Below are 25,530 nucleotides of genomic sequence, written 5' to 3' on the forward strand. Positions count from 1 at the left end.
GGAGATAGAGAGCACAGAACAGTTAAAACCACGGAAAAGCCCAAAGACCAATTCTAGTGCTCAGTTCTAGTGGACCCTCTCCACCTCGTTTATGAGGGAGCAGATGCTGATAGGGCTTCCCTCGATGAGATCCAAGCAGGTCTGGTTGTCCTGGTAATTGACAAATGACCACTCCAGGCCTTCCATTGCGTATTCCTCCTAGGGGACAGACAGGTTGTACGATAGAAGAAGGCCTCCCACAGTTGGCCTTGGTACCTCAGCATATTCCAAAATAGCACCAAAGAAGGAACATGAGTCTATCAAAACATTACATTGGCCTGGGAGTGTATTTCAGTGCTATAGCACTTGCCTAACACGCATGAGCTCCTGGGTTCCAAAAACAAAACCCACCACATCGTACATCATATATATAACTATTACTTGTCAAAAACAAAATGAGGAATAAAAGGCTCCCAGTCAGAGCTGGGCTGGGTTGAAGGACCAGGTGAAGTGAAGGACCCAGAAGAAGTACCGCCCACCTTGCCCTGCCACACCTGCTGAGCCCTGAGGTAGTGAGCCACAAAGTGTTGCTGTAGCTTCTCATTGGCATAGTTGATGCACAACTGTTCCAGACTGTTGTCAGGAAATGACTCAAATCCATACACATCCAGCAGACCTGGGAGGAGGGAACTCATGCGGTCACTGCAGGAGTAGTGGGATTCCAAGACCCCAAGGTGATTGGGTCCTTGATAAAGTCTCATACTTGGTAGCCTGGGGACGAGGTAAGTGAGCCTGACACCTTCTTGGTGAGCTGAGAACACCACTTTTACTCTCTGCACCCAAACCCGGGTGGTCCCACCTCTACTCCATGTGCTCTCAGAGCAGGCAGAAGAGCCAAGTGAAATATGAGGGGCAGTAGAGGGCATCAGGCCCATTTTTGAGTCTGAATACTCTGGTTCTGAAAGGCACCTTCTGTGAGGAAACCAGGTACCAGGGAACATTTTCAGTGTCAAATCTAATTCAGAAGGCCTCAGTCTCACCAACCTAGTTGGTGCCTAGAACACCACTATTCCACGAGCAAACTGCACTGGCACCTCTAGGCTTTACTTCCTCCATTCCCTGACTATCCATCCAGTGTTAGAATGATGTTGACCTGTCAGGTCCCCTGGTCTAGCTTTCATCCATCCCCCACTTCTCTTCTGGGATTAGAGCTGGGTGTCTGGAAGAAAAGGGGCCTGTACAGCCAAGACACCAACCAAGTCTGTCTGGAAAGACATGAATGGTTAGATGTGAGCATCAGTAAGTACAGATCTCACCCAAACGCTGGATGAATGGAAGAAGAGATGGGGGTACGGAGAAGGGATGGGCTGCTCAGAGCCTCACAGGGGACCCAAGCCTCTCTGTTCATGGCTCTACTGCTTTTTTCTGGAGGGTTCCTGTCAGGGTAAGCTGCTGCTACCTATGAAAGTGGTCCATGAGTCGGGGTCTGCATAGATGCTACTGTTGATCACCAACACCAGCCAGTCAAACAGCCTGTAGGGGAGAAGAGTTGGACTGTGATGAGGGGCTGAGGCTGAGCCTGGGGATGACAAAATTGCTCTTCCAGCTAGGGAGCCAACCCTCAGGGGGCCTTGTATTCTGAGCCCAATAGACCAAAGGCTAAAAATCATCTTCCTGCATATCCTGTCTTGACCTACTATAGAGACTCTGGACATGCATGTTCCCAGGTACACACAGACCTGGCCTGTCTTCCCAGTAGACAGAGCACAGGACAAGCTAGGTTCTAGGACAGATAGGGCACAAGTCTGCATCAGTCACATGTCTTGACACCAGTTGGTGTCATGACTAGAAGGGGCCATTGGGCAGGCTAAGGTGGGCTTCCTTAAGAACTGAGTTCATAGAATTCCAAGTCTACCTGCAGAGCCAAGAGCTCAACACCCTGCCACATCCTTCAGCTCAGTCCTGCACAAGCAGACCCTGAGCCACTTAAGGCCAACAATGGCATCCTCCTCTGGAACCATCACCAACCCAGAGAAGGTGAGGTTACTGTAGGAGGTGGTGGCATGTACAACACTGTTCAGGGTTTCTTCTTTACAGTTTTTCTTAAAAGTTGCTCTGCAACTTTTTCCCCCAATTCGGTAAACAGCTCCTCTTTTTACAACAGGGCTTTAAACACCCATTTGAGCTGCTAAAAATGAATGACCTAGTGTTGCAATGACTGATGGTTTCTATGTGTAAAATGTTCTATGGTTAGGAGCTCACTTTGTGACCTTCTGCTCATTTTGCAATAAAGCAAAGGCTTTCAAAATCACTGACCTGAAATTCTCTAAGAGGCAGTGGTATCTGAGTCTCTTGTTGAAATGATTTTAGTCTAGGCCCAGCTACTGGGGACCATTTTCAATTCAGAGGATCTTTTCCCTCAGTAGTGTTTCTCAGAGCCTAAGGTGAGACCATCCTTGACCACATGGCCCGAGACTGGAGATGTTCACGTAACACACTGGGAAAGGCCAGGAGCCCACCTTCCCCAATGTGCTGCCCACATCTGTGGGCTGAGCCTCTGGCTCTACCACCATCGATCAAGCTCCCCAGATAAGTAACACAAGGTCTTAAGTGTCAGGGTCCAAGAAGAGAGTGGAACCTATCAACCCAACGTTCTAAACCTAGAACTGTGAAGATGCCAGTTCACCTCTGAGGCCCACTTTGCCAGCAGACAGCTAAGCAGGCTTTCCTTGCCTGTTGCCCATGACAAAGCAGGCTCCTGTAGCTGAATTGAGGTCAGGAATATGGTAAACTCTCCTTCAACACTCAGAAACAGAAGTCAAAGGCATAGTTCAAGAAAAAACATGGGAGGCATTCCCTGCTAAAAAAACAGTCTGCTTTATCTGACACCCCCACCCTGTGCCTGCATCTACTGCCTGATCACCAGTGTCTGGTCCAACATTTGTAACTGCTCACCGTGCATAGACCAGTTTGGCCAGACAGTCTCTGCGGGTGTCACACTCAGCTCGGGAGCAGGCCTTCCGGAACACCTGCTGCTGCCTGCCTGCCCTGATGGTTCTAATCCGCAATGTCTCCAGCAGCATGTTCTCTGGGAGCTGCAGTAACGAGGCTGATGTCCTGACAGAGCCTGGGAGAGGCAAATCCTCCTTAGGCAAACCACTCTTCAAACTATGAAGCACTGTGAAGTCCTCACAGTGGAACCATTACTCACCCAACTGGACAGAGACCTAGGCTTTGACAGGCAAAGAGACTTGCCAAAGGCCTCCATAAGTGGTAGAAACAGGACATGAACCCAGGACTTCTATATCCCCACCCACAATGCCATCTGTGGAACAATGACTTTATTTAGACCCTTTTACTCTCATTTTCTCATCTGTAAGATGGATATGATAATGTCCACCTCCCCAGAGATCGGGTGAGGAGTAGATTATAGCAGACAGTTTCCATCCTCTAGTTTCCCTCCTAACCCCCAATGTTGTAGTTTCTAGCCAGGGCCCACCCTACTTTCCTGTTCCCTCGCCCCTCACACTTGGCCTCTTCCGTCAGTTGGCAGGGCTGGGCTTCATCCTCTGAGTCTGCAAATTGGACATTGCCAAGGTGTAGCAGTCCAGCTAGGACCTGAGGGGGCAAAAAGGTATGGTCAGAAACAGGAGAGGACTGAAGTGAGCCCTCCTTCTGAATATAATCAGGACAAGACTGAAGAATAGTTCTCGACTACATCCAACCATGAGCTGTACAAGGTATATGCATCACCTCCATTTTTCCAGTGCCCTAGAAGGCACGGGCTATGATGATGCATGTGCTGGAGATGGGAGAGGTAGACTGGGAGAGGCTGACTCCTAAGCCCGGGGATACTCTCTGAGGGAGAAAGGCAGGATTAGAACCCCGGGGGGGGGGGGTCTGTCTTCAGATGCCTCACTGAGCAGCCAGTGGGCCCCCATGTGTACCAACCACCTGTCCCTCTGTCCTCCACTCTCTAGACCACACTGTGTGGGAAAACTGATCTTGTCAGTTATAGGCCAGGGTTACTTCTGTGTCTGCTGGGGGCTTGGCTCTGGCTTCCTGGGGCCCTTTCTCAGCCCTGTTGGGTTTAGGATTCCCATCCTGGAAAGCAGCTGAGATCTCGGTCTCCATACAGTGTGTGCCACTCTTCTGCCTTTGAACACAAATGCATGGACAAACCCACAGGAGCTATGGAAAGGAAAAACCCCTCCAGGCCCAGCAACTTTAAAACCCTTGGACTAGAAGAAAAGGGCCCTTTCTGCCGTTCCTAGGCAAGTTACCTCCTTTTACTACTGGCCCTCTGGCCACAACCTACCCAGGTGAGAACTGTTATGCCCAGTGGGCAGTACGGCTGTGGTAGAGGGTGATATGATACACCCCCAAACCAGCAGCACTCCTGCCTGGACTCCTAGTGTTGTCCACTCCTGGTCTTGTCCCCATATGATGTCCTTCTCTCCAGCCTCTTACCTGGCAGTGTCCATACTGGGTATAATACCTTCCCTGTCTGAGCAGCCCCCATCTGAAGGTAGTCAATTTCCATTGCATTGTCATCTCCCTGAAGTAGCTTTTCTGTTCCTGCTGTCCCCCTATCCTATTTAGCCTGTCCTCTTGCTTTGGGGGCTGAGGATGTGAGGGGGAGGGAGGCAGTCAGTCTTGTCAGCAAAGGTGAATGTAAGAGGAAGCCACTGTGGGGATACGCACATGACCAAGAGAGAGGGGCAGCAGATGGGAGTGGAGAGAGGAGAGGAAAAGAAAGGCTGGACTTTGGAATTACTATGTCTGATAAATTTATGACAGGTAGGGCATGCCTATAATCCCAGTAGCTCAGAAGGCTGAGGCAGGAAGATCGCAAGTTCATAACCAGCCTCAGCAAAAGCGCAGTGCTAAGCAACTAGGTGAGACCCTGTCTCTAAATAAAATACAAAATAGGACTGGGGATGTGGCTCATTGGTTGAGTGCCCCCCGAGTTCAATCCCCAGTACAAAAAACAACAAAAAAACAAATTTACTCTATTACAGAGTGATATTGATGTTTTAGGTACGTCATTTTACCTCTCTGGTTTTCTTAAGAGTAAAATGAAAATAATCTCCACACACAAGGCACTGTTGAAAAAAAACAAGTGAGCTAAGAGGTATGATTATGATTTTTAAGTTTTAAATTGTTAAGACAAATATGTGGTAGGATTATTTCTCTATTCTCATAACTGCAGTAATAACTGACCCAAGCCATCTTAGGTCACATAGGTCACTGTACTATGTTCTGTACTCTAGCACTATGTACTATATCCTGTCCTCTATGGCTATCTAGCCCCACTACTCATCTCCACGGAGAGGTGACCGACTGGCTCCTTGGAGACTGAGTGGTAGGGCCCAAAGCCCTAGATGTTCAGGGAAAGGCAAGAGTTTCAAGTTGAGGGAAGGATGTTACAGAAGGGGCTGCCTGGCACCTTTGCCAATATGAGCAGCATGGCTCTCTTCTGACCTTAAAGATGTTGTTCTGGGTGGGGGTATCGATGCCCAAATGGAGCATGGCCTCTCTGGTCACCTCAAAACAATCCTCTGAAAAAAAAAACCCAGTGGTGAGCAGGAGCAGCAGGAGGGCAAGGGAAGCAGACCCTGTGCAGAGTGGGCATGTGCTGTTGGGCTAATCCAGGGTGTGGAGTGAAGCTCCACTTACCTTCCAAAATTCTCTCTGGGTTGGGCAGCCAGGAGAAGGTAGATCCCTTGGGGAGGTGCCACTGGACCCTCTCCTCCTCACTGGCTCCTTTGCATATCTGTGGAAGGGTGGGTAGGTGAACTGGGAGTGCAAGGGTAGCCCAGGCTCCACAGGCCTGGGGTTGGGATGATAGGAGAAATGGATATAATGTCACAAAACTGAGAGAGCCCAGGGTAGGAATGGGAACAAAAGAAGAAGCAAATGCCATCCTGGGTATCTCCCATCTGATGCATACACACACAAAAAATCCCGCTCTGGGAAAGCCTTTAGTCCAGTGAAGAACTACAGCTCCTGTCTGGTGAACCCCTATCTTGATTGGAGTGGTACTTCTCTACCTAAGGATGCTCCCTTTCTTAAAACAAAGAGACTTCCAATCCATACCTTGGGGATGCCCAGTCTAGTAAAGGGGCACAAGTCTAGGGAAGCCTCATTCTAGTAAAGGACACCATTCCCTAAAAACAGAATACCAGCCTCGAAGTCTTCTAGTCTGACAAAGAGGCAGAACATACTCTTCAGCCAAAACTGTGCTGGAAGCCCAGGTCTCGTATGAAGCAGAAGTGTTCCATATTAGTTTATGGGAATAAGCTGGGCACAGTAGCACTTGCTTATAATCTTAGCTACTCAGGAGGATTGTAAGTTTGAGGCCAGCTTCAGCAACTAAGCAACACTGTCTCAAAAAAACCCAAAAAACAAAACAAAAGGGGTGGGCATGTAGTTCAGTATTAGGGTACCCCTGAGTTTAATCCCTAGTACATTAAAAAAAAAAAAAGGAAAGGAAAGAAAAAGAAAAAGTTGAGGAATAAGCAGCACTACTAAAATCAGATGAAGGAGCCAGGCATGGAAGACCTGGAGACAGACCCAGCCCTGCCCTACAGGTGGGCACTGTAGGTCCCTCTTGGCACAGACCTGATAGAAGATGTGGAAGTTCCTCTCACTGGAAGCCTGGCAGGCCACACGAGTTTTCTCTAGGAGGTAGGTCTGGACTGCAGCTCCTGTCATCTGCTGGGCCCTGGCACAAAAAGGTAGGAGCCCATTAGTTGTGTATTTATTCAATAGCCATCTATTTAGCACTTACCGTGTACCAGACTGCCACCTAGCAACTCCCTGCCAACCTATTCTTCTTAGTAGGCTGAGAACTACTCAGAATGTCCTTAGGTATTCTGGGGACTTCCCCTGCATCTAGCTTAGGTGGGCAGGGCCATGGCCTCTGTATATGGCTTTTGTCCCATCCCAAGGCATGAGCAGAAGCTGTAGCTTAAAGCTCAGGGTTATGGCCCAAAGAGGTAGCAATTTATTTAGAAGTCCCTGAGCAAGGGTACAAGCTGAGGAATACAAAGGCCATGTCAAGAACAATACTCCAGTTCCTAAGGTGAGAGCAGCTATGATTCTCAAGGTTCAAAGATCACTATAGAGTTCATTGATCCTAAATATTCTCATACACATACATGACAAATTCTGCCCAGAGAGGTGGCCAAGGCTGGTGACAGCCCCAGCAGTTTCCAAACCCTGGCCAGTCCTCTCACCCCCTCTCACCACCAGGGCCAAGGAGGCAGCAGTAATTACCTGTTCAGCTGGAGCTGGATGAACTTCCCAAAGCGACTGCTGTTGTCATTCCTCAGCGTACATGCATTCCCTATAAATAACACCTATGTTTGCATAACTCCTCTAGGTTTTAGAGTTCCCAAAGGGACAAAAGGATGGGCACGGCTGCCCATCCTCAAGTTACCTAAAAGCCCTTTAGTTGGTTTCTATATCATGGGGGACAGGACTAGGGAATGGGCACTCAGGCCTTGGCAAGCAAAATGCAGAAGAGTTAGAACTTCCTGGCAAGGAGGTGGAATGAGCAAGCCTACGCCATCAGGAACTTTTTTTGTTTGAAGGGAGGTCAAAAACAACACACTGTCATTATTGGCTTCAGACAGCAAGATATATCATCTGGGCTTCAGTCTCATCAAGGACACCAATAGCTATGCTTCCTTAGACAAATATCCTTTAAACCATCTGGAAACTGAATGGAAAGATAGGATTTGGACTAGATGAGTCACCAGGTCCTCTTCAACACTGTTACATGTGTCTAGGATGAAGGCAAGATGACCAAATGATATTCCCTTTATTAGAAGGAGGTTGGGGGGAACTGGGAGAAGGCTGGGGGTTCCAAGGCAGTGAAGAATACACTCATCCTCCAACCCCCAGAGAGGGTCTTAGAGCAGTGTTCCTCTTCATGCCAGGTGGCAAACCCTAGAGAGGAAATGGGACTGAAGTATAATACAGAGGTTGCTGAACTCACCAAAAGCTTCCATGACAGGGTTGGAATTCAGGATCCGCTGTTCGATCCTCTCGGCAATCTTATGGTTCTCCCAGGAAGTGGGTGAGGTAGCTACGACAGCATAGAATTTCATCAGGCAGCGGGACGTCCATGTCTGCAGGAAAAAACAGCCTCATGGGAGCTGTGTCCATGTTCTTTCCTATTACCAAGCCTGCCTGAGGAAGTGGTGTCCACCAGAATGCTCTTCTAAGAACCACCATGTGTGTTGCTGACCAAATGAATGACTACTGAATTTAGCTCTGGCCTTGGCAATGCACTATTATAATTTGAAATGGGAGGGTGCATCTCAGTTCCTCTCAGTTCCAGAGAATGCACTAAGAATGAGGGGACCTGGGCAGTGTCTCTGAGGCTTCACAGCTAATATCGATTACTCCATGGAGGCCCTGAACTACACAGGTTTTCTTCGCATTTTCTTACAAACCCTAAAGAGGCAGATATAATTATGCACATGTTTTTAAAATAATAAAACTGCAGAATTAAAAAAAATTAATTTATTAAAGATCAGTAAACGACAGAGCTCTGATTAAATGCAAGCAGCCCAAGTATAAAAATTCTTTAGTTTCAATCAGTTGAATGAGGTAAATTTTCACTTTAAATTTCCAATTATTTGTTGCTAGGACATAAAAATATAATTGATTTTTATATATTGACCTCATGTCCTATCATTTCACTAAACTCTCTATAATTTTTTAGCTGTAGTAGTGATTTTTGTTTTTTGTAAATTCTTTATATCTTTCTATGAGGCTGGAGATGTTCCCTCTTTTCTATTTTCTGAAAGACTTTGGGTAGATTTAGTAACATTTCTTCCTTAGATGTTTGGTGAATACAAGTAAAGTTGCCTGGGCCTGAAGCTTTCTTTGTAGAAAGTTGTTTTTTTTTTTTTAACTGTGACTTAAATTTCTTTTAAAGATATGTGCTATTCAGGTTACATTATTTCTTCTTATGTGAGCTTTAGTAGTCAGGTGGGGGGTCTTCAAGTAAATTTCTCCATTTTATGTTAAGTTGCATAATTTATTGGCATAAAACCAGTCATATTTTCTCTTATCAATCTAGGATCTATAGTGACAGAAAGAAAGAGAAGCTTTCTTTTTGGCACTGGGGATTAAACCCAGGGACACTGAGTCACATCCCCAGCCCTTTTTAGTGAGACAGGGTCTCATTAAATTGCTTAGGGCCTTGCTAAATGGCTGAGGCTGGCCTCAAATTTGTGATCCTCTTGCCTCAGTCTCCCAAATAGCTAGAATTATAGGCATGTACCACCATGCCTGGCTTAAAGCCCCCCCTACCTTTTTGTTTGATACTGGAGACTTAATCTAGGGTACTTTATCACTAAGCTACACCCTTGCCCTTTTTATATTTTGAGGCAGGATCTCACTAAGTTGCTCAGGGCCTTTCTAAATTGCTGAGAAGACTGGCTTTGAACTTGCTATCCTCCTGCCTCAGCCTCCCAAATTGCTAGGATTACAGGCAAGCGCTGGCATGCCAGTTTGGCTTAAGTACCTCTCTGATGTGCCCTTAACCATTATACTGGAATTCCCATCAGCTTACTTTATTTTCAGTATTGGCACAGAACTTCAAGAAGAAGGGGAAAGTATTTTACCCCAGGTGACAACAGAGCTAGTAGGAGAGCCTGCATTGGAACCTGTCTCTGGAATTCTGGCCCAATACTTACCCACTATGGTATACTGACTCTGTGTTGGCCAGCCTATCTGTGAATGACAGGGCAGCAAATGACTCCACAAGGAAAGACCACTGCCTCTCTACAGTTATGAGTTGACAAGGTAGAAAAGTGGTCCTCCTACCTTTCCAGCACCACTCTCTCCACTGACCACAATGGACTGGTTAACTGGCTCAATCAGGCTCTTGACATTCCTGTAGGTCTGTTCACCCACAGTGAAGATGTGGGGTTTCAGTTTCTGAAACATCAAAAAGGGAATGGTCATGTGAGAAAATTTCTGTTTTCAAGAAGTAGTTGAGCCAATGATGGCTGAGATGGGGAGGCTGCCAACAGAAATGCCAGGATACTTTCTCCAGAAAAACTTCCTGGATTTAACAGTGCTAAGTCCAACTGTGGAACTTCAGTCAGTGACATTGATACTTTATGTTCCCATCTTATTATTATTTTTTTGGGGGGGGTGGGTGGGTACTAGAGATTGAACTCAGGGACACTTGATCACTGAGCCACATCCCAGTCCTATTTTGTATTTTATTTAGAGATAGGGTCTCACCAAGTTGTTTAGCAACTCACTGTTGCTGAGGCTGGCTTTGAACTTATGATCTTCCTGCCTCAACCGCCCAAAGCTCCTGGGATTACAAGTGTGCACCACTTCACCCGGCCCTTATGTTGTTTTATTTGTCTTATTCTGTTGCTTATTATGTTATTGTACTTTGTAATCTTTGTAAAAAAAAAAAAAAAAAAACTTTCTTACAAGTTACTAAGAAATCTGTGCATAAGTAAGGTTGAATAGCTAACATTTTATAGATGTGGCATCTGAGGTTCAGAGGAATTAAATAACCTTCCAAGGCCATTCAGTAAGTAAGTATTTCCATGTGATTTGAATTCCAAAACCATTATTCTCCTTTCCTTCAACAACTATTAATTTTCCTCAATGTGCTGGGTACTGGGGAAACAGAACAGACCATGACCTGACTTTTCCCTTTGAGACAACGATGACAGTATTTAATATCAGGACAGACTTCCCTGGATTCTACCTGCGATGACTCCCCATGCATGAACTTCTGGAGGCTTCCTGAAGGAACACTGAGGATGCTTTCAGAATTATCATCAGCCACCAGCCTTTGTCCCAGCCACCTCTCACCTGGACTATTACAAAGCCTCCAACTGTTTTCTCTGCCTCCTGTCACTTTCCTGAACTCAATTCCCAGAGTAACTGCTTCCCCAGTGGGCTCTGTTTGCAGTCTTACCTCCACCCAGATGAAGCAGCCATGTGGACTCTGCCTGCTGTGGGCTTCAGACTCTTCACAAATAGTCCCCACTTTCTCCTAGTCCTACTCTCATCTACTGCCTCTCTCCCCACAGCCTCCCTCCTGCCAGTAAGTTTGCTCTTGCTTCTCCCTGAATATAACAAATACTTTAACAACAAGGAGCCCATTCCCTGCTTACACCACCACCCCCATCCCTCAAATAATTTATTATTATAAACATGTGCTGAATTTTCTAGGGCACTCCTTTTGTGTATGATTTTATTCTTTTCTAAAAAGATGGTTAGTTAAATATATGTCTTTGAAAATCCTTTCCTATGAATAAACCCAAAATTAAGGGAAAAAACATCCTTCAATCTATATGCCTATTTTAGGTTCCAAATTTAGCTAAATATTTATTCCCCAACTCATACCTTCTTTCAATAGTAATTTCTTTTGTGTCCAAATTTCTGAGAGTGCCTGTTGGGCAGAGCCATGGCACCCAGTTTTGAATGACGATATGGCTGGTAAATAGATAGATAAGGATGGAGAATCTGCAGATAGGTCTAGGTGGAGCCCTGAGGCCATAGGAGCCTTACCTGGGGTTGAGATGCAGCATGGTATTCTCTCATCATTTCTGGAGAGTAGAGCCCAGGGACAGGCTTGAAGGGGTTCAAAGCTACCAAGGTGCAGCCAGCATTGGTGTAGAATGTGTCCATCATGTACCGGGCCTGCAGGCACCTTAGAACTGAGGTGGAGATACTTTTAGCAAAGTCTGCCTCAAATACAGATAATACCACACACATAGACAGACCCACATCTGCCTACCAGCCCTCCCTCTGTGATTAATCAAGTTCTATTAGATCCTAGTAATTCCCTGATGAATAGGTACAAGATCTAATTAAGACGAGCCCCAAATCTGGACCAAGCCTGCCCTGGGGAGCCCAGGTGTAGCTGCCAGGCTCCCCTGGGCAGAAGTCTGGAGTGGCCTGCCTGGCTCCAGGTCAGAAGCCTTGCTTGCCTTGGTCTGACTGGGGAAGCTGTGCTGGATACTCTCATTGCACCTCTGCCCCTTGGAGACTGCACTCTACAGGAGAGGGAGGCCCATACCTGTCTCCAGTGTCACAGGATTCACCTTGGTGAGGTCATCTAACTGGTGCAATGGGGCCTCCCCACTCAGGAACTCTTGTATGTCTTCTCTGAGGGACACTCTGCTTTGGTCATGAGAGCTGGAACTGTGGCCATTCAACTGGAAAAGAACAAAGTAAGGACCATGAGAGCTGGGACTCAGACCAGCTAGCAGCTAATATGTTGAGAGCTTCCCGAGTAGAAAAATAACTGGACTTTACAATCAGAGTCTAGCAGGGTTCAGATTTCAATTATGCCACTTACTGGTCCTATGAAACTAGGTAATTTACTTAACTTTGCCAAACCTTCTTTATTTGTAGATAATGTAAAACAAACTCAGGGCTCTGGGGGAGAAGAGATATACATTTAGTCAGGGCCTTGCACACAGTAAATGTTCAATAAATACTATGCTACCTCCTCTGCTAAGAGCTTTAGCCAAGTCAGCTTCTATGGTATCAGACTTACTGAGTCTGTTTGGAGAAGCCAGAGAGGGGCTGCTGTAGGAGTATGGAAAGAGAAATGAACATGGATGGACCTTGTTTTAAAGAGACCTTTCAAAAAAGTAGCCTCATGCCTTCGTCACCTGCCTCTTGAGACTAAATCTGGCCTAGTCAATGAATTGGTTCCCTCCAACCTGAGTCTGCTTGAGCAGATGCCTGGCTCAGAAGGCTGCAACAGGTCAAGAACCTGCACCAAGGGGAACAGGCTCTATCTTTGATGCCAACACTTTCCATATGTTTCATCTCCCTACTTTCCTCCCTTTTCATTCCTGTCTGTCACCTGGCAGAGGGTGAGAATGGAATAGAAAGGATGGAGTGGCAGGAGAAGACAGGCACCTGGCTAAAATCTGCTTTTGAAGGACAAGGTCTGTGACATGACATGTGTGGGTTTCCAATGAGACTGGTGAGCCCCAGAAGTTCAAATCCCTCAGGGAGTCAAGCCATGGTGGCAGGTTTCATCTGAGAAGCCCAGCAATGAGTTTCTTCCAAAGATGCTGCCAGTTCTCTGAACTTTGGGCCCACCATATTCTGCAAGGCAGTTTCATTCCCTCTAGGGTAACATAGTCAGCACAGCTGAATCTATGCAAACCCCTCTCTCTAGTGAAAAACAAAAAACCTCACTCACAAACATAGCTATAAGTTATGAGAAACTCTGATCCAACCAGTAAAATGATCAAGAGCCTGCATTTGAAAGCTAGATCACCTGGGTCTGAATCCTGATTCTACTTAGTAGTTATACAATCTTATGTTTCTTAAACTTTTTCCATTTTGATTTTCCTTATCTGTAAAATGGAATGGTGACTGAATCTACCTCATAGATACTGATAAACATAGAAAAGTGTTTAGAAAGGCATCTGAAATATGACACATTTGTTATTGTTATAAAGGTTGGTCTTCTAATTAGGCAATAAAGCAAGGGCCATAAAATTATACATGTCTTTTTTTTTTTTTTGTACTGAGGACTGAATACATGGGCACTTTACCACTGAGCTGAATCCCTAGTCCTTTAATTTTGAGACAGGATCTTTCTGATTTGCTGAGGTTAGGTTAGCCTCAAACTTGCAATTCTTTTGCCGTAGTGAAGGAAAGGGAGTTGCTGAGTTAACAGGCGTGTACCACCATGCCTGGTTAGAATTTATGATTGTAAAAAATGGACAGTAATCACAACATCAAGAGGGTAGACTGCTTAAATTTTGGAACACCATACAATGAAATAAAGCAGGTTACAAGAAAACACAGTACCTTACAAGTTTTAAAATATATATACTTGAGGGGGAAATCTAGAACAGTCTCTAAATGTTAATTATCTCTGAGTAGTAAGCTTATGGACAATTTTAATGTTCTTTTTCCTTATCTTTATTTTCCAAATTTCTGATACAGACATTTAACTTCTTGGAGGTCTTAGTACCAGAATTGGGATACAATACCACTGTATAGTATATAATACTATATCTTTCTCATGGAGATGTTATTAAGAATTAAACAAAATTGCATGTAGCACAGTGCCTACAAGTGTTGAGCACACAACAACAGCTCAACACAGGGCAGATGCTAGAATGGTTACAGTGAACATTAATCCTTTTTTTTTGGCGGGGGGTACTGGGTATTGAACCCAGATGCACTTAACGACTGAACCACAACCCTGGCCCTTTTTATTTTGAGACAGAGTCTCCCTAAGTTGCTTAGTGCCTTGCAGTTGCTCAGGGTGGCTTTGAACTGCCTCAGCCTCTTGAGCTGCTGGGATTATAGGTATGCACCACTGTGCCTGGCCCAATACTACTTTTTAATAATAAAAAAGAAAATTAAAAACCTAGAGCAGACAACAGTCCTGCCTGCTTCTTTCAAACTTCAAGCCTATTTCATGAGCCAAACAGCAGAAAGGTCAAATGGCAGTATCTATTATAGCTTCTTTGGCTGGCCTGCCCCACACTTGGTTATATTGCTGAGTCTCAGGCATTTATCTACCTAGAACACCACTAGACCATAAATTCCTGCAGAACAGGTACTATTTTAAACATCTGCCTCAGTCTAGTGCTGTGCAACACTTAATAAAACAAATTTCAGCAAATATATTCTGTCATTCTCTCTGATTAGGAATTATATATGAAGAATGATACTAGTATGAGAAGATGCTTCACAGTGAAGGGTGATTTGGAATCATACAGGCCAGAGGTGACAGTAGCTTTTTCAGAGAAGCAGAGGCCTGGAGTAAGAGCAGGTTTCATGCACCCCATGATCCATTAATCAGAATCCTTCTGTATATCCATAGTCATTGCCCACATTTTTTTTTTTACACATGCTAATCCCTTTGCCTGGACTGCTTCTTTTCCTTTTCCACTTACCTAATTCCTTCTTATTAAGACTCAGTCTCAAAGAACACTCCGAGAAAGCCTAAGGCTTCCACTGTTCTTCAACAATACATGCTGGTAGAGGCATCTCTCAGGATTCCCTCTCTGTTCACCAAAATGCCTAAGGAGTCCCTAAAGAAAAGAACTAAAAACTATAACAGAACTGATTCAAATGAGTTATCAGGAAAAGCATTAGAATACTATCTGAAGACAGAAAAGAAAAAAGTGCTTCAAGGGTTCTTTCCTGTCTTTCCAGGTTAGGCCAGTGGAAGCTTCATTTGGGCAAACAAAAGATGGGAAGGTGTCTTAAGTGCGCAAAGGCCTGGGTTACAAAAGATTGAGGTTTTACCTGCTGGAGCATCCTGCTTCACTGTGGTGAGCCAGGGTCCTGGGTCGCAGGCACAAGGAGTGCTAATCACCTCGTCACTGGGCCACCAGCATGGCTCTAGCAAAGGGCTCAGGTCTGGAGGGATCTCAGAGAAGTCATCCCAAAGTCTGTGGCATGAGAGAGAAGACAAGGGCCACGCACAGATGAGAGCTTCTCCAGGGTGACTCATTCCTTCTCTTCCCTCTGAGGAGGAGGAATCAAATGAGAACCAGGGCAGGTCTAGGCAGAGAGTGAGTCTGTCCTTTCCTTTTGCCAATTAGGGAACAGGAGAAACTTTGATGAGAGCCTCCAGAGATTCCCCGGGCTAACTGTTGATGCTGCCTTTCGAGTAAAATGTCAGGGCCAGTTTTATTACAGCTTTAGGGTTAGAGTTGTGGTGGGGATGTAAATCTTCTGGGTAAGTATGCCACAGAGGATGAAGATACCTGGGTGTCAGAAAGCCTCATGCCCTATTTTCTTCACCCTACATGGAAACATCCAATTTCAGCTGGTAAGGGGGAGAGAGACTGGAGTCAACACCTGAAGCTCCAGAAAAGCTGCTATGTGAAAGGATATCACAGTTCAGCCATTCATTGGGTGTGTGACCTTGGGTAAACTATAACACCTACCTGGAACCCCCAACTTGAAAATGGGGATACATCACAAGTGGTTGTGAAGGTCAATAAAGTCATGGTTTGAAAGCACCATTCAAAGTGCAAATCTGAATATACAGAGGATAAATATTGTTAACACTGCAAATGAGGGTTGATAATATTAATTGGGTAGAATTCAGGTGGAATCAGTGTCAACTTCAAGGTGAGAGGAGTGTTATAAGGCTAGACCTAGGTCAGTCTCTGAAGAAAGGTAAATTATCTTCAGATTTGGAATTTCCCAGGCCTCAATACCTCCAGCAAGAATAGATGAGGATAAGGGGCACCTGGAAAGGATTAATCCTGGTAGAGACTTCTGAAGGCTCTGGATACACCTAATTTTCAAAGAACCTAGATAGAGACTTCCTTGGAAACTGGAACAAGGGGTAGAAAGGGGCAGTATGATTATGTTGGACACCTTTACTCTGAACACTGACAGTACCCCTCCAAGAGACAGCCAGGTCTCTAGAGACTCAAGGAGAACAAAGCTCCCTGAACTGAAAGCTCATCTTGAGAGAGCTCCATTGGGGGAGCATACCAGGGTGTGGGGTTGGAATCCAAAGCTCACAACCCCACTACTGCAGATCACAAGAGCTACCTTATTATTTTCATTTGCAAAATGAAATAATAATAATATCCAGACCTCACAGTGCTAAATTAAGGCTCAAATAAGCTACTACCTATGAGAGCACTTAGCAAATGTTGGTTATTACCATGTAGCGTCAGCTTTTAGCTGAAGTCGTCAGATTAGAGCGGTTTTCTCCAGTTCTCCGGGCTGCTTCAGCTCCTTCAGTTCGTGGTTACCACGAATTTCTGAAAAGGGCGTGACCACAGTGGGCAGAAGGGAGTAATGAATAGGTGAAACAACAAGTCAAGGCAAGTGGCAACTTGATCACCAGCTCCTCCTCCTATCCGGCCTCAGTTTCTTTCTTGGCTCCCAGAGCAGTGGGAGGGCGCCGCGGAGAAGAGCTGAGTAAGGGTCTTGAGAGATCAGTTGGCCCCGCCCCAGGTTCGTGGCGGGAACTGGGCGATATGCCCATGGTGCCACGGCTAAGATGCCGCGCCGAAAGCACCTGGCACCGGCAGAGTGTGTCCTTCCCACGAAGGTGGACGCAACCTCGGCCAGGGCGTGGCTCTTTTGACCCCTCCCGGGACCAAACGCCCCTCCCCAGTGCTTGGATAGGGCTGGGAGAGGAGCAGGCGCCGGGACCCAAGCTGGGACTCCTCCCCCGCCCCGCGCAGGCAAGGTGGAAAGTGACCGTGAAAGGTCCTTGTTTTGGACAAGGACCACGAGAACTGGGAGAACTGGGCTGCCTCCTCCTGGGACACGAGAATGTCAAAAAGAAAAGGGAAGATGGAAAGAAAACGGCAATTTAGAGAGGAGAGGGGAAGATGCCCCCTCTACCATGGCCCAGTAGGAAAAACTGGCCTCCCTGACCTTTCAGGGCCGCTACAGATTTCGGATCTGGGCTGGGGGTGGCACTCACCGATCCCACGGCCCGACCGGCGAGCGTGCAGACCCCGCCCGGGGCGACTGGAAGGTCGGGCGGGCCGGCGGGAAGATCCCAGGGAGGGGAGGGGAGGGAGGGAAGGTAGGAAGGAGGGGAGGGAGGAAAGCCGGGAGCAAAAGCCTGGGAGAGAAAGTCCGCACCGCCAGATCGCAGCCGGCCCGCGGCTCTTCTGGCTAAGTGGCCGGGAGCCCGCCGGCTCCTCCCCTGGGGCGGGGCGCGCACACGCGGCGCGGGGCGCACGTGGCCTGAGGGGTCCCGCCTGCGGACTCCACTAGGGACTACTCGAGACCCTAGGGTAGAAGCGGGTGTTACGGCAGCCTCCGTTCCGGGGGTCTGGGCGTGGGGAACACGTGTGCCTCGGCCCGTTTGGTGGAGGTCGCCATAGCCAAGCGTCACGCGGTTTCCTCGAACCCGATTTCCCTGACAGGGCTTCGCTGTGGGGTCTGAGGGGCCGAGATGAGGCGCATCACGCGCCTTTTCCGCTCCTCTCACTGATCCGCCCATGGCCATGACTCGAGTGTCTGGGCTACAGAAGCCCAACAGAGGACAGGCGTAGGGAGCCGGCGGGGCGGGGAAACATGCGACATCCGGCGGGCCCGCGCGGAATCTGCCGCTCCGAAGAGTAGGCAGTGCCCCATCGGCCGGAAGCGCCGCTCGGAAGGCGGAAGCAGCGGGCTCCACGGGAGCCTGCTTCTCAGGTGGTGCGGACGACCCTCCTGCAGGGATGCCAGCAGCACCTGGAGCAGGTGAGGTAAAAGGGCAGGGCGTGGCCGTGGCGGGCGTCTCTCAGGAAAAGGACTTGTGCAGGCTGACCGATTCCGACTGGTTAAGGTGATAACTGTTGCAGGCCTTAATGCGCGCATATACTCATTTAATTAGTATGGTTCGTGTTTGGCGAACAAAAGTGTTCTTCCAGTGTGCCGCCTTTCAGACGTTGATAAGTGGCAGAGAAGTGTTTTTTATCCCTTTAAAAAGAAGCCGCTAGGGCTGGGGTTGTGGCTCAGTGGTAGAGCGCTCGCCTAGCATGTGTGGGGCCCTGGGTTCGATCCTCAGCACCACAGAAAAATAAATAAAATAAAGGTATTGTGTCCACCTGCAATTAAAAAATAATTTTTTTAAAGAAGCAGCTAGCCCTTGTATATGCAGCGTGATGCATCTTTTTTTTTTTAATTTTAACATTTATTTTTTAGTTTTCGGCGGACACAACATCTTTGTATGTGGTGCTGAGGATCGAACCCGGGCCGCACGCATCCCAGGCGAGGGCGCTACCGCTTGAGCCACATCCCAGCCCCGCGTGATGCATCCTAACCTAAAAATATGGCTGCCCGTTAAGTGAGGGAAGGAGCAACCTGGAGCTCAGGAAGGTTCGCCCTTTGTACCAGAGGCTGTAGGTACAGAGGTTCTCAACAGAAACTAGTGACCTCAACTACAAAGTGTACTTACAGCTTCTCTCCCTCTTCCTGTGGTTTAAAGTGATTAGTCATGTGTATACAATGTTCATTAAACAGTGTAGAGTACTATGCGCTGTCCTAGAAATTTCTGCCTTTGATGCCAGTCTTACAGTTTGATCCCCCATTCACCTTTGTGAGTGTATACTGAGAAGAGCTTTCCACCAATAATTTCTAACTCTCTTGTATGACATGCCAATCCTACTACATCCATGTTGGCATCTGACCACAGTCCTTGGAAGGAGAATCACAAGTCTTAGGTTCCGCACCTGATTTGAAATCACTAGGGCCTAAAGTTTGGCTCTGAAATCTAGAAATGAGTAAAATTAAATTGGGTATATATGTATGCCAATTTCACAAGAATGTTGCTTTCCACAAATCTATATCTTTGCTCTTGTTTTCACAGGAAGGGAAAAATGTCTCAAAAACAGATGAAAGAAGCTTTTGTCAGTAACCTCAATGGAACCAGCGTGTTGGAAATCAACCAGGGCTTGTGCTTTCCTGCATTCTGTATCCTGTGCAGAGGGCTCCTGCTCATTTTCTCACAGCACTTGTGTTCCTTTTCTCATACCTGGAGAACTCGATTCTTCATTGACTTTGTTGTCTTAATAGTTCCCCTGGTGTACATTTTGACCATTTTGCCTGCAATTATCCTTCCTGAGCATATCACTATAATGATCTGTTGCGGAGGGCTGCTGCTCTATCAAATTTACCAAAGGAGAACTTGCTATGCCAGAATGCCTGTCCAGAAAATCCTTGAAAAATTCATGAAAATCAGTCTAGAATCAGAATACAATCCAGCCATTACCTATTACCGTGTTATTAACAGTATATTTACAGCTATTGCCATTTTGGCTGTGGACTTCCCACTTTTTCCCAGAAGATTTGCCAAAACTGAGCTCTATGGAACAGGGGCAATGGATTTGGGAGTAGGCAGCTTTGTTTTTGGGACTGCAATGGTTTGTCCAGAGGTCAGGAGGAAATATACCAAAGGGTCCAGATTTTATTATCTTACAAAATCATTGTACTCTTCTTGGCCATTATTCTTCCTGGGACTAGGACGGTTAATTGTTATAAAATCCATAGGCTATCAGGAACATTTAACTGAGTATGGAGTTCACTGGAACTTTTTCTTTACCATAATAGTTGTGAAACTGATAACATCACTGCTTTTAATGATTATTCCCCTAAATAAATCCTGGATGGTGGCAGTCAGCATTGCCATGTTATACCAGCTAGCCCTTGATTTTACCCCCCTGAGGAGGTTAATTTTATATGGCACTGATGGCAGTGGCTTGAGGGTTGGTTTCTTAAATGCCAACCGAGAAGGAATAATCTCTAATTTGGGGTATGTGGCGATATACATGGCTGGTGTACAAACAGGGTTACATATTCTTAAGAATAGAACACATATCAAAGACTGGTTCAAAGTAGCATGTTGTCTTCTACTAGCAGCTATTAGCCTCTTCATCTCTCTCTACATACTTCAAGTAAATGTAGAAGCAGTGTCCCGAAGAATGGCCAATTTAGCCTTTTGTGTGTGGATAGTTGCTTCTAGCCTGATCCTTCTTAGTTTTTTAGTATTAAGTGATATAATTTTGAGTTTTGCCAAATTTCTAATTAAAGGGGCTCTAGTACCATGTTCTTGGAAACTTACCCAAGCATCTTCTACAAATAAAAAGCATTCAGAATCTCTAGTCCCAGAAGCTGAAAGAAAAGAATCCAGTCTTTGTTTAATCACAGCTCTGAACAGAAACCAGCTGATTTTTTTCTTGCTGTCAAATATAACAACTGGTCTGATCAACCTAACAGTAGATACATTACACAGCAGTACCTTATGGGCCTTATTTTTACTCAAACTCCATATGTTTACTAACTGTTTAATTATATATTTACTTAATTTGCAAGGTAAAACTATAAAACTTTGGTAATTAGTAGTGACAGGATGATATTTGAGCAACATGATTTTAATAGGGAAGAATAAGTGTGGAGAAAAATCTGTTAGCAACCCAGTCTTAATCATACCTTGTTATAAAGAATTCCAATCCTCTATGAAAGTAATGATTTTTTTTTGGGGGGGGGATTGAACCCAGGACATTTTTGCCACCGAGCTACATCCTTAATGCTTTTTAAAAATTTGAGACAGGGTCTTGCTAGGTTGCTAAGGCTGAACTTGAACTTGTGATCCTCCTGCTTCATCTTCCCAAGTTGGGATCATAGGCATGTGCCACCATGCCTAGCTTATATTTTTTTTATTTGTACTTTTTAGAGATGGGGTCTCTATGTTGCTTAGGCTGGGCTCCAACTTGAGATCCTTCTGCTTCAGCCTCCTGAGTAGCTGGGTTTATAAGCATGTCCCATTGCACCTGGCTGCTTCATTAATGCATCTCAAAATTACATAAAGCACACCAATGAGGAAGAAATAAAGACTTCTGATTTGTTAGAGTTTATTTATTAAATGCCAGTATTTTTAAAGAAACTTCACAGTTTTGACGCTTGGAAGATTGGACCGTGAGAACTTTTATTTTCCAAAAACTTTGCATTTGCCAGTCTATTTTTGATTGTACTACTTTTTATAGTGTTTGTTAATTGAAATGTTTACATTAAAATATTTCAGTATGAGCTGTGAACTGTCAATATTCCTTTACTGCTTAACTTTAGTCTTTTAATAAAGCCTAGGAATAAGAAGTTTATCAAATACTTACGAAGTCAGAAAACAAATGCTCCAAAGAATAGACTATATTGTATGATGTAGCTTGCACCATAAGTATGAAACAATTTTTGCTTTTAAATATTTTAGCCTAGTTTGTGCTTGGGAGACAATGATAAAACAGATTTCCTAGTGTCTTGGCTTGCAATGTGTTGGGGAAAACACATTAAACAACTGAACTGTTAAGTGATTTAAAAAAAAGTATAGGTGGCCTTGAGTATCAAACCAAGAACCCATTTAGTAAGGAATCAAAGTTGATGTGTGGGATAAATTTATCTGTGTCTGAGGGATGGGGTGGGTGTGGGGGACAGTAAAACAGCAGAGAGTATTCCAGATAGGATGAATCTTTCAGCAAAAGTCCATGAGGAGGAGGGAATCCAGCATATCAATAGAAAGAAGGCTGGAACTCAAGAAAAGGGAAGATGTGGGCAGTGAGCTGGAGAAGGTAGCAGGGAAGATCATTGACTATGTTAAGGGGAAAAGAACCAGTGGGAAAAGTGAAAGTCATCAACTGCCTGGTTTACTTTAGTAAAACTATGGTTATACTGTTCTAATGTCTGAGATTTGGAGTCTTGTTCATAAGTCTACTCCAAGTAGACCTATGCTCAAAATCTAAAATTTTCAGAATCCTAAAAATCCTTAGTTTCCAGTTCTAATGTTCTATGTATATCATTTAGAGGGGGCAAAAAATCAATTACAATTTGCCTATAATTCTATTTTCAAGTAGAAATCTGATTACTACAAAAATAGCTAAGGGATGGTCAGAAAGTAAGTTTATATTTGGTAAGCAATTTGGATTACTTGTATAGTGTAGAACAGCTGGAACTTCCCCTAATATTAAATTTTAATTTGTTGCTTCTGGAATTAGTTAAAAAATGTTTTACATTGCTTGGGATTGGACTCAGGTCCTCTTGAATGCTAGGAAAGTTCTCTTACTGAGCTATAGCCCAGTCTCCAAATTTATTTTAATATGTTTTAAATGTGACTAGCATACTATTAATTCACAATTTGTTAAATGTATGGCTAATTTAACATTAAGGTGGTACTTTATATTTGCTAACTACAACCGATTACATTTGGAGTTAATGTATTATTGAGATGAATTTCCCCCAAAAGAAATCAGTATGTGGAATAGTTATAGAGCTATTAAAATAAAAACCAGATTTTATTTTCAATTAAAAAGTAAGACTTTTGAAGTTCAACCAACAATATTACAGTATGTAAATTAAGCAGGACTAGGAAAGGGGACTGGTTTTCCTGCTAACTATGTCACAGTGCCAATACTCCACAATTTATCTGTTAAAGCAATCAGAGGAGGGGAGAAGTGCTCAACCATATTATTTGCTCATTTAGAAAAAGTAATTTAAAGTAAGTTATAACTTTATGAATATGTTTTATAATTGGTCTGTTTCTTTTTCTCACTAATTGCTCCTTCATACTTTTCTAGCTCTTACATGTCTCTAGGTTTAGGTCTCCCACACCCCCCCCTTTGGTACTGGGGATTGAACTCAGGGTCCCTTAACTATTGAGCCACACCCCCAGTCCTTTTTTTTTTTATATTTTATTTAGAGACAGGGTCTCACTGAGTTGCTTAGGCTGGCTGTGAACTTGCATTCCTCCTGTCTCAGTCTCTGGCTTCAGTTTACATCTTGGTTGTTACGTATACTGAATCATACAAGAACAAAGTGTACTGTTTTTTCCACCACACTTTCAGTTCTGAAAGTCAAGTAAGAAAAAGCTTAGCATTTATAAAAATGAGAATTGGTATGCAAAGCCACATACATGATTCTACTTTACAGAAGAAAAAGATCAGCAATGATTTACTGGGTTCTAATGTATCAGGATAGATGCTTATGATACAAACAGAAAATAAGACAAAGCTGCCTTCAAGGAGCTTACATTCTAACTTGTGAATATTATTTTCCTTAAAAATTATTTAAGGGAAATTATGTTTCTTTTCTTTCTTTCCTTTTTGCAGTACCAGGGATTCAAACAAGGGTGCTCTACCACTAGCATATGAGCTATATCCCCAACCGTTTTGTAAAATTTGAGAAAGGGTCTCACTAATTTGCTGAGGCTGGCCTCAAATTTGTGATCCTCCTGCCTTTGCCTCCTGTGTAGCTGGGATTACACACATTTGCCCTGCACCTTGCATGTGTTTCTATTTTTGACAGGACTTCCTCCTAATGTCAGCTCATGAAAAAGAAAATTTATAAATCCTCAGATTTGGACAACATTTAGTAATTTAAATGTATTTGACATTTACTACCACATCAAACAACGTAGATATCAGTGAAAACATTACAAAGTATTCTAATCAACTATCATTTTCTTTGCTAGTATCTGGTGTGTGTTTAGTAATGAACATAATTAAAATTGGCTACTACAACTTCAGCTTTTCATTCTCAAACATAATCCAAATGAAGTTTAACTGGCTTAAAGTAGATTAATTGGTAGTGTAAAGGAGCACTTCTAGAAAAGCCACAATATTTTTCTTGAATGTTTTTACATAAACATGATTCTCTAAAAATGTCCAATTTTTTTTTTTTAAGAGAGAGTGAGAGAGAGAATTTTTAATATTTATTGTTTAGTTCTCGGCGGACACATTTTTGCCGGTATGTGGTGCTGAGGATCGAACCCGGGACGCACGCACGCCAGGCGAGCGCGCTACCACTTGAGCCACATCCCCAGCCCAAAAATGTCCAAATTTTGACTATGTACTCTAAACTGTCTGAAGCCACACTCACATCCTATATGCTTAATGGATTTAAGCTAATGATCACACTGTTCTTTCCTAACATGGTGAAGGTATAAATACCTTTTGGACTTAACAATGGTTCTTCCAGTTTATTATGTCACCTACCTTAACAGTGACCACACAATGTCATTAAGTGAACATGGCTAAGGATGCATTATGGGGTATTTTTATTGTGAATTTCTTAGACTTCGTGTGATGACCAAAATACTTTTTAAAGGTCAGTATCAGCTCTAGCTCATTCTACCAGGACGTATAGATCTGTCCTAAAGATTAATCAGTTGTAATTGTAGCAAATGGCTCTATCCTTAAAAATCATCAAGACTTTCATAGGCAAGATACTTCCCAACAACTATTCTGGCTTTACAACAAGCATTAATGACTGCAAGGTAGGAACTGAGTACATGGCAGTGGGCTGCTTCTGGGAAATGGTAAGGGAAGGGCCTTTGGCCATCACCGGTACTTTGCCCAAGGGAATCCCTAAGTTAACATTAACTCAGCTTAATTAGTTCCTTTGGCCAGGCCACCTACAAAAGCCACTGTCCAGTCTTATATGCTTCTGGTGCAACAACAACAACAAACCTGTCAGCACATGAGTATTTTTCGTTACCCCTCATTCCCTGGCAGGATTTAGATGAGTCCGTGAAATAGTAATGCGGCTGGCCCGGGGTGAATCAGGGTTGGCAGGGCCCTTTCCTCCTCCAATCTTCCTGTCGTGGAAGGCGACCTAGTGGTCAAGAGCCTGGAAACCAAGGCCAGAGTGTCTCTGAGCGCCCATTTGCTTTCCCTCATTGTCGCTGTCCGCTTTTGCTGGCCAAGGAAGCCTCAGTTTACCACTTACCCAAGTCCTCACTGGGTCTCGACCCGTGGGTCGGCCTGGAGTCTGCTACATTTGGCTCCCTTTACTCCAGGCCCCGGGGAGAGCTGTTCCCAGTACCGCGCAGAAGGGGACTGAGGTTTAGATCTACATAATCCTCGTACCAGCACTATTTTTGGTTTATTCAAGTATCTAAACTCGGGGAGCACCCACCGTCTCTCATATCGTCTCCTCTGCGAGGATTTCGAAGGCAGCGATCAGAGAACAGCGGCCTGTAGTCTCGCGATAAGAGGCGGGGCCCCTCCCGGAGTTCTGGGCCCCTCCCTGCCCCACCCTCCCCACGTCCCCCTC

The 25,530-nt window shown here is 44.8% G+C and overlaps 2 protein-coding genes and 1 long non-coding RNA gene across 17 annotated transcripts in view; 1 reads left to right on the top strand and 2 right to left on the bottom strand.

Annotated features, from left to right (window-relative positions):
• Myo19 (myosin XIX) overlaps positions 1-17,746 on the bottom strand; it is a 28,493-nt gene extending 10,747 nt beyond the window's left edge. For 6 of the 12 annotated variants that reach the window (XR_005726401.2, XR_005726400.2, XM_040269089.2 and 3 more), the window contains exons 1-16: positions 17,426-17,746; positions 16,652-16,751; positions 15,271-15,416; positions 12,056-12,194; positions 11,545-11,693; positions 9,826-9,939; positions 7,985-8,117; positions 7,261-7,330; positions 6,604-6,706; positions 5,659-5,755; positions 5,464-5,540; positions 3,507-3,597; positions 2,935-3,106; positions 1,439-1,512; positions 534-655; positions 85-198 (exon numbers count right to left, since the gene is read on the bottom strand). Coding sequence is in view for 10 of the 12 variants with exons in the window: in XM_040269089.2 (XP_040125023.1) it covers positions 85-198; positions 534-655; positions 1,439-1,512; positions 2,935-3,106; positions 3,507-3,597; positions 5,464-5,540; positions 5,659-5,755; positions 6,604-6,706; positions 7,261-7,330; positions 7,985-8,117; positions 9,826-9,939; positions 11,545-11,693; positions 12,056-12,194; positions 15,271-15,282 (1,467 nt within the window). In the remaining 2 variants the exon portion in view is untranslated. The other 6 variants (XM_013357050.3, XM_040269087.2, XM_040269090.2 and 3 more) reach the window with 6 other exon arrangements.
• Positions 17,747-18,039: 293 nt separating this feature from the next.
• Pigw (phosphatidylinositol glycan anchor biosynthesis class W) lies at positions 18,040-21,519 on the top strand. Of its 4 annotated transcripts, none has more exons than XM_040269096.2 (3): positions 18,040-18,195; positions 18,640-18,840; positions 19,304-21,519. In XM_040269096.2, exon 3 carries the CDS (start codon positions 19,314-19,316, stop codon positions 20,826-20,828), a length of 1,515 nt encoding a protein of 504 aa, XP_040125030.1. In that variant the 5' UTR covers positions 18,040-18,195; positions 18,640-18,840; positions 19,304-19,313; the 3' UTR covers positions 20,829-21,519. The 4 variants fall into 4 exon arrangements, with proteins under 4 accessions (XP_040125030.1, XP_040125028.1, XP_040125029.1 ...); XM_040269094.2 differs by having other exon boundaries at positions 18,640-18,836; XM_040269095.2 differs by having other exon boundaries at positions 18,640-18,813.
• Positions 21,325-25,488, bottom strand: LOC120884144 (uncharacterized). The gene is made up of 2 exons (XR_005726402.2): positions 24,945-25,488; positions 21,325-23,323 (listed from the first exon to the last, which is right to left on the bottom strand). It is a non-coding gene; the product is annotated as an uncharacterized LOC120884144 (long non-coding RNA).
• Between the last annotated feature and the right edge of the window lie 42 nt (positions 25,489-25,530).

The sequence above is a fragment of the Ictidomys tridecemlineatus genome, chromosome 3 (assembly GCF_052094955.1).
Source record: "Ictidomys tridecemlineatus isolate mIctTri1 chromosome 3, mIctTri1.hap1, whole genome shotgun sequence".
Lineage (NCBI taxonomy): Eukaryota > Metazoa > Chordata > Mammalia > Rodentia > Sciuridae > Ictidomys > Ictidomys tridecemlineatus.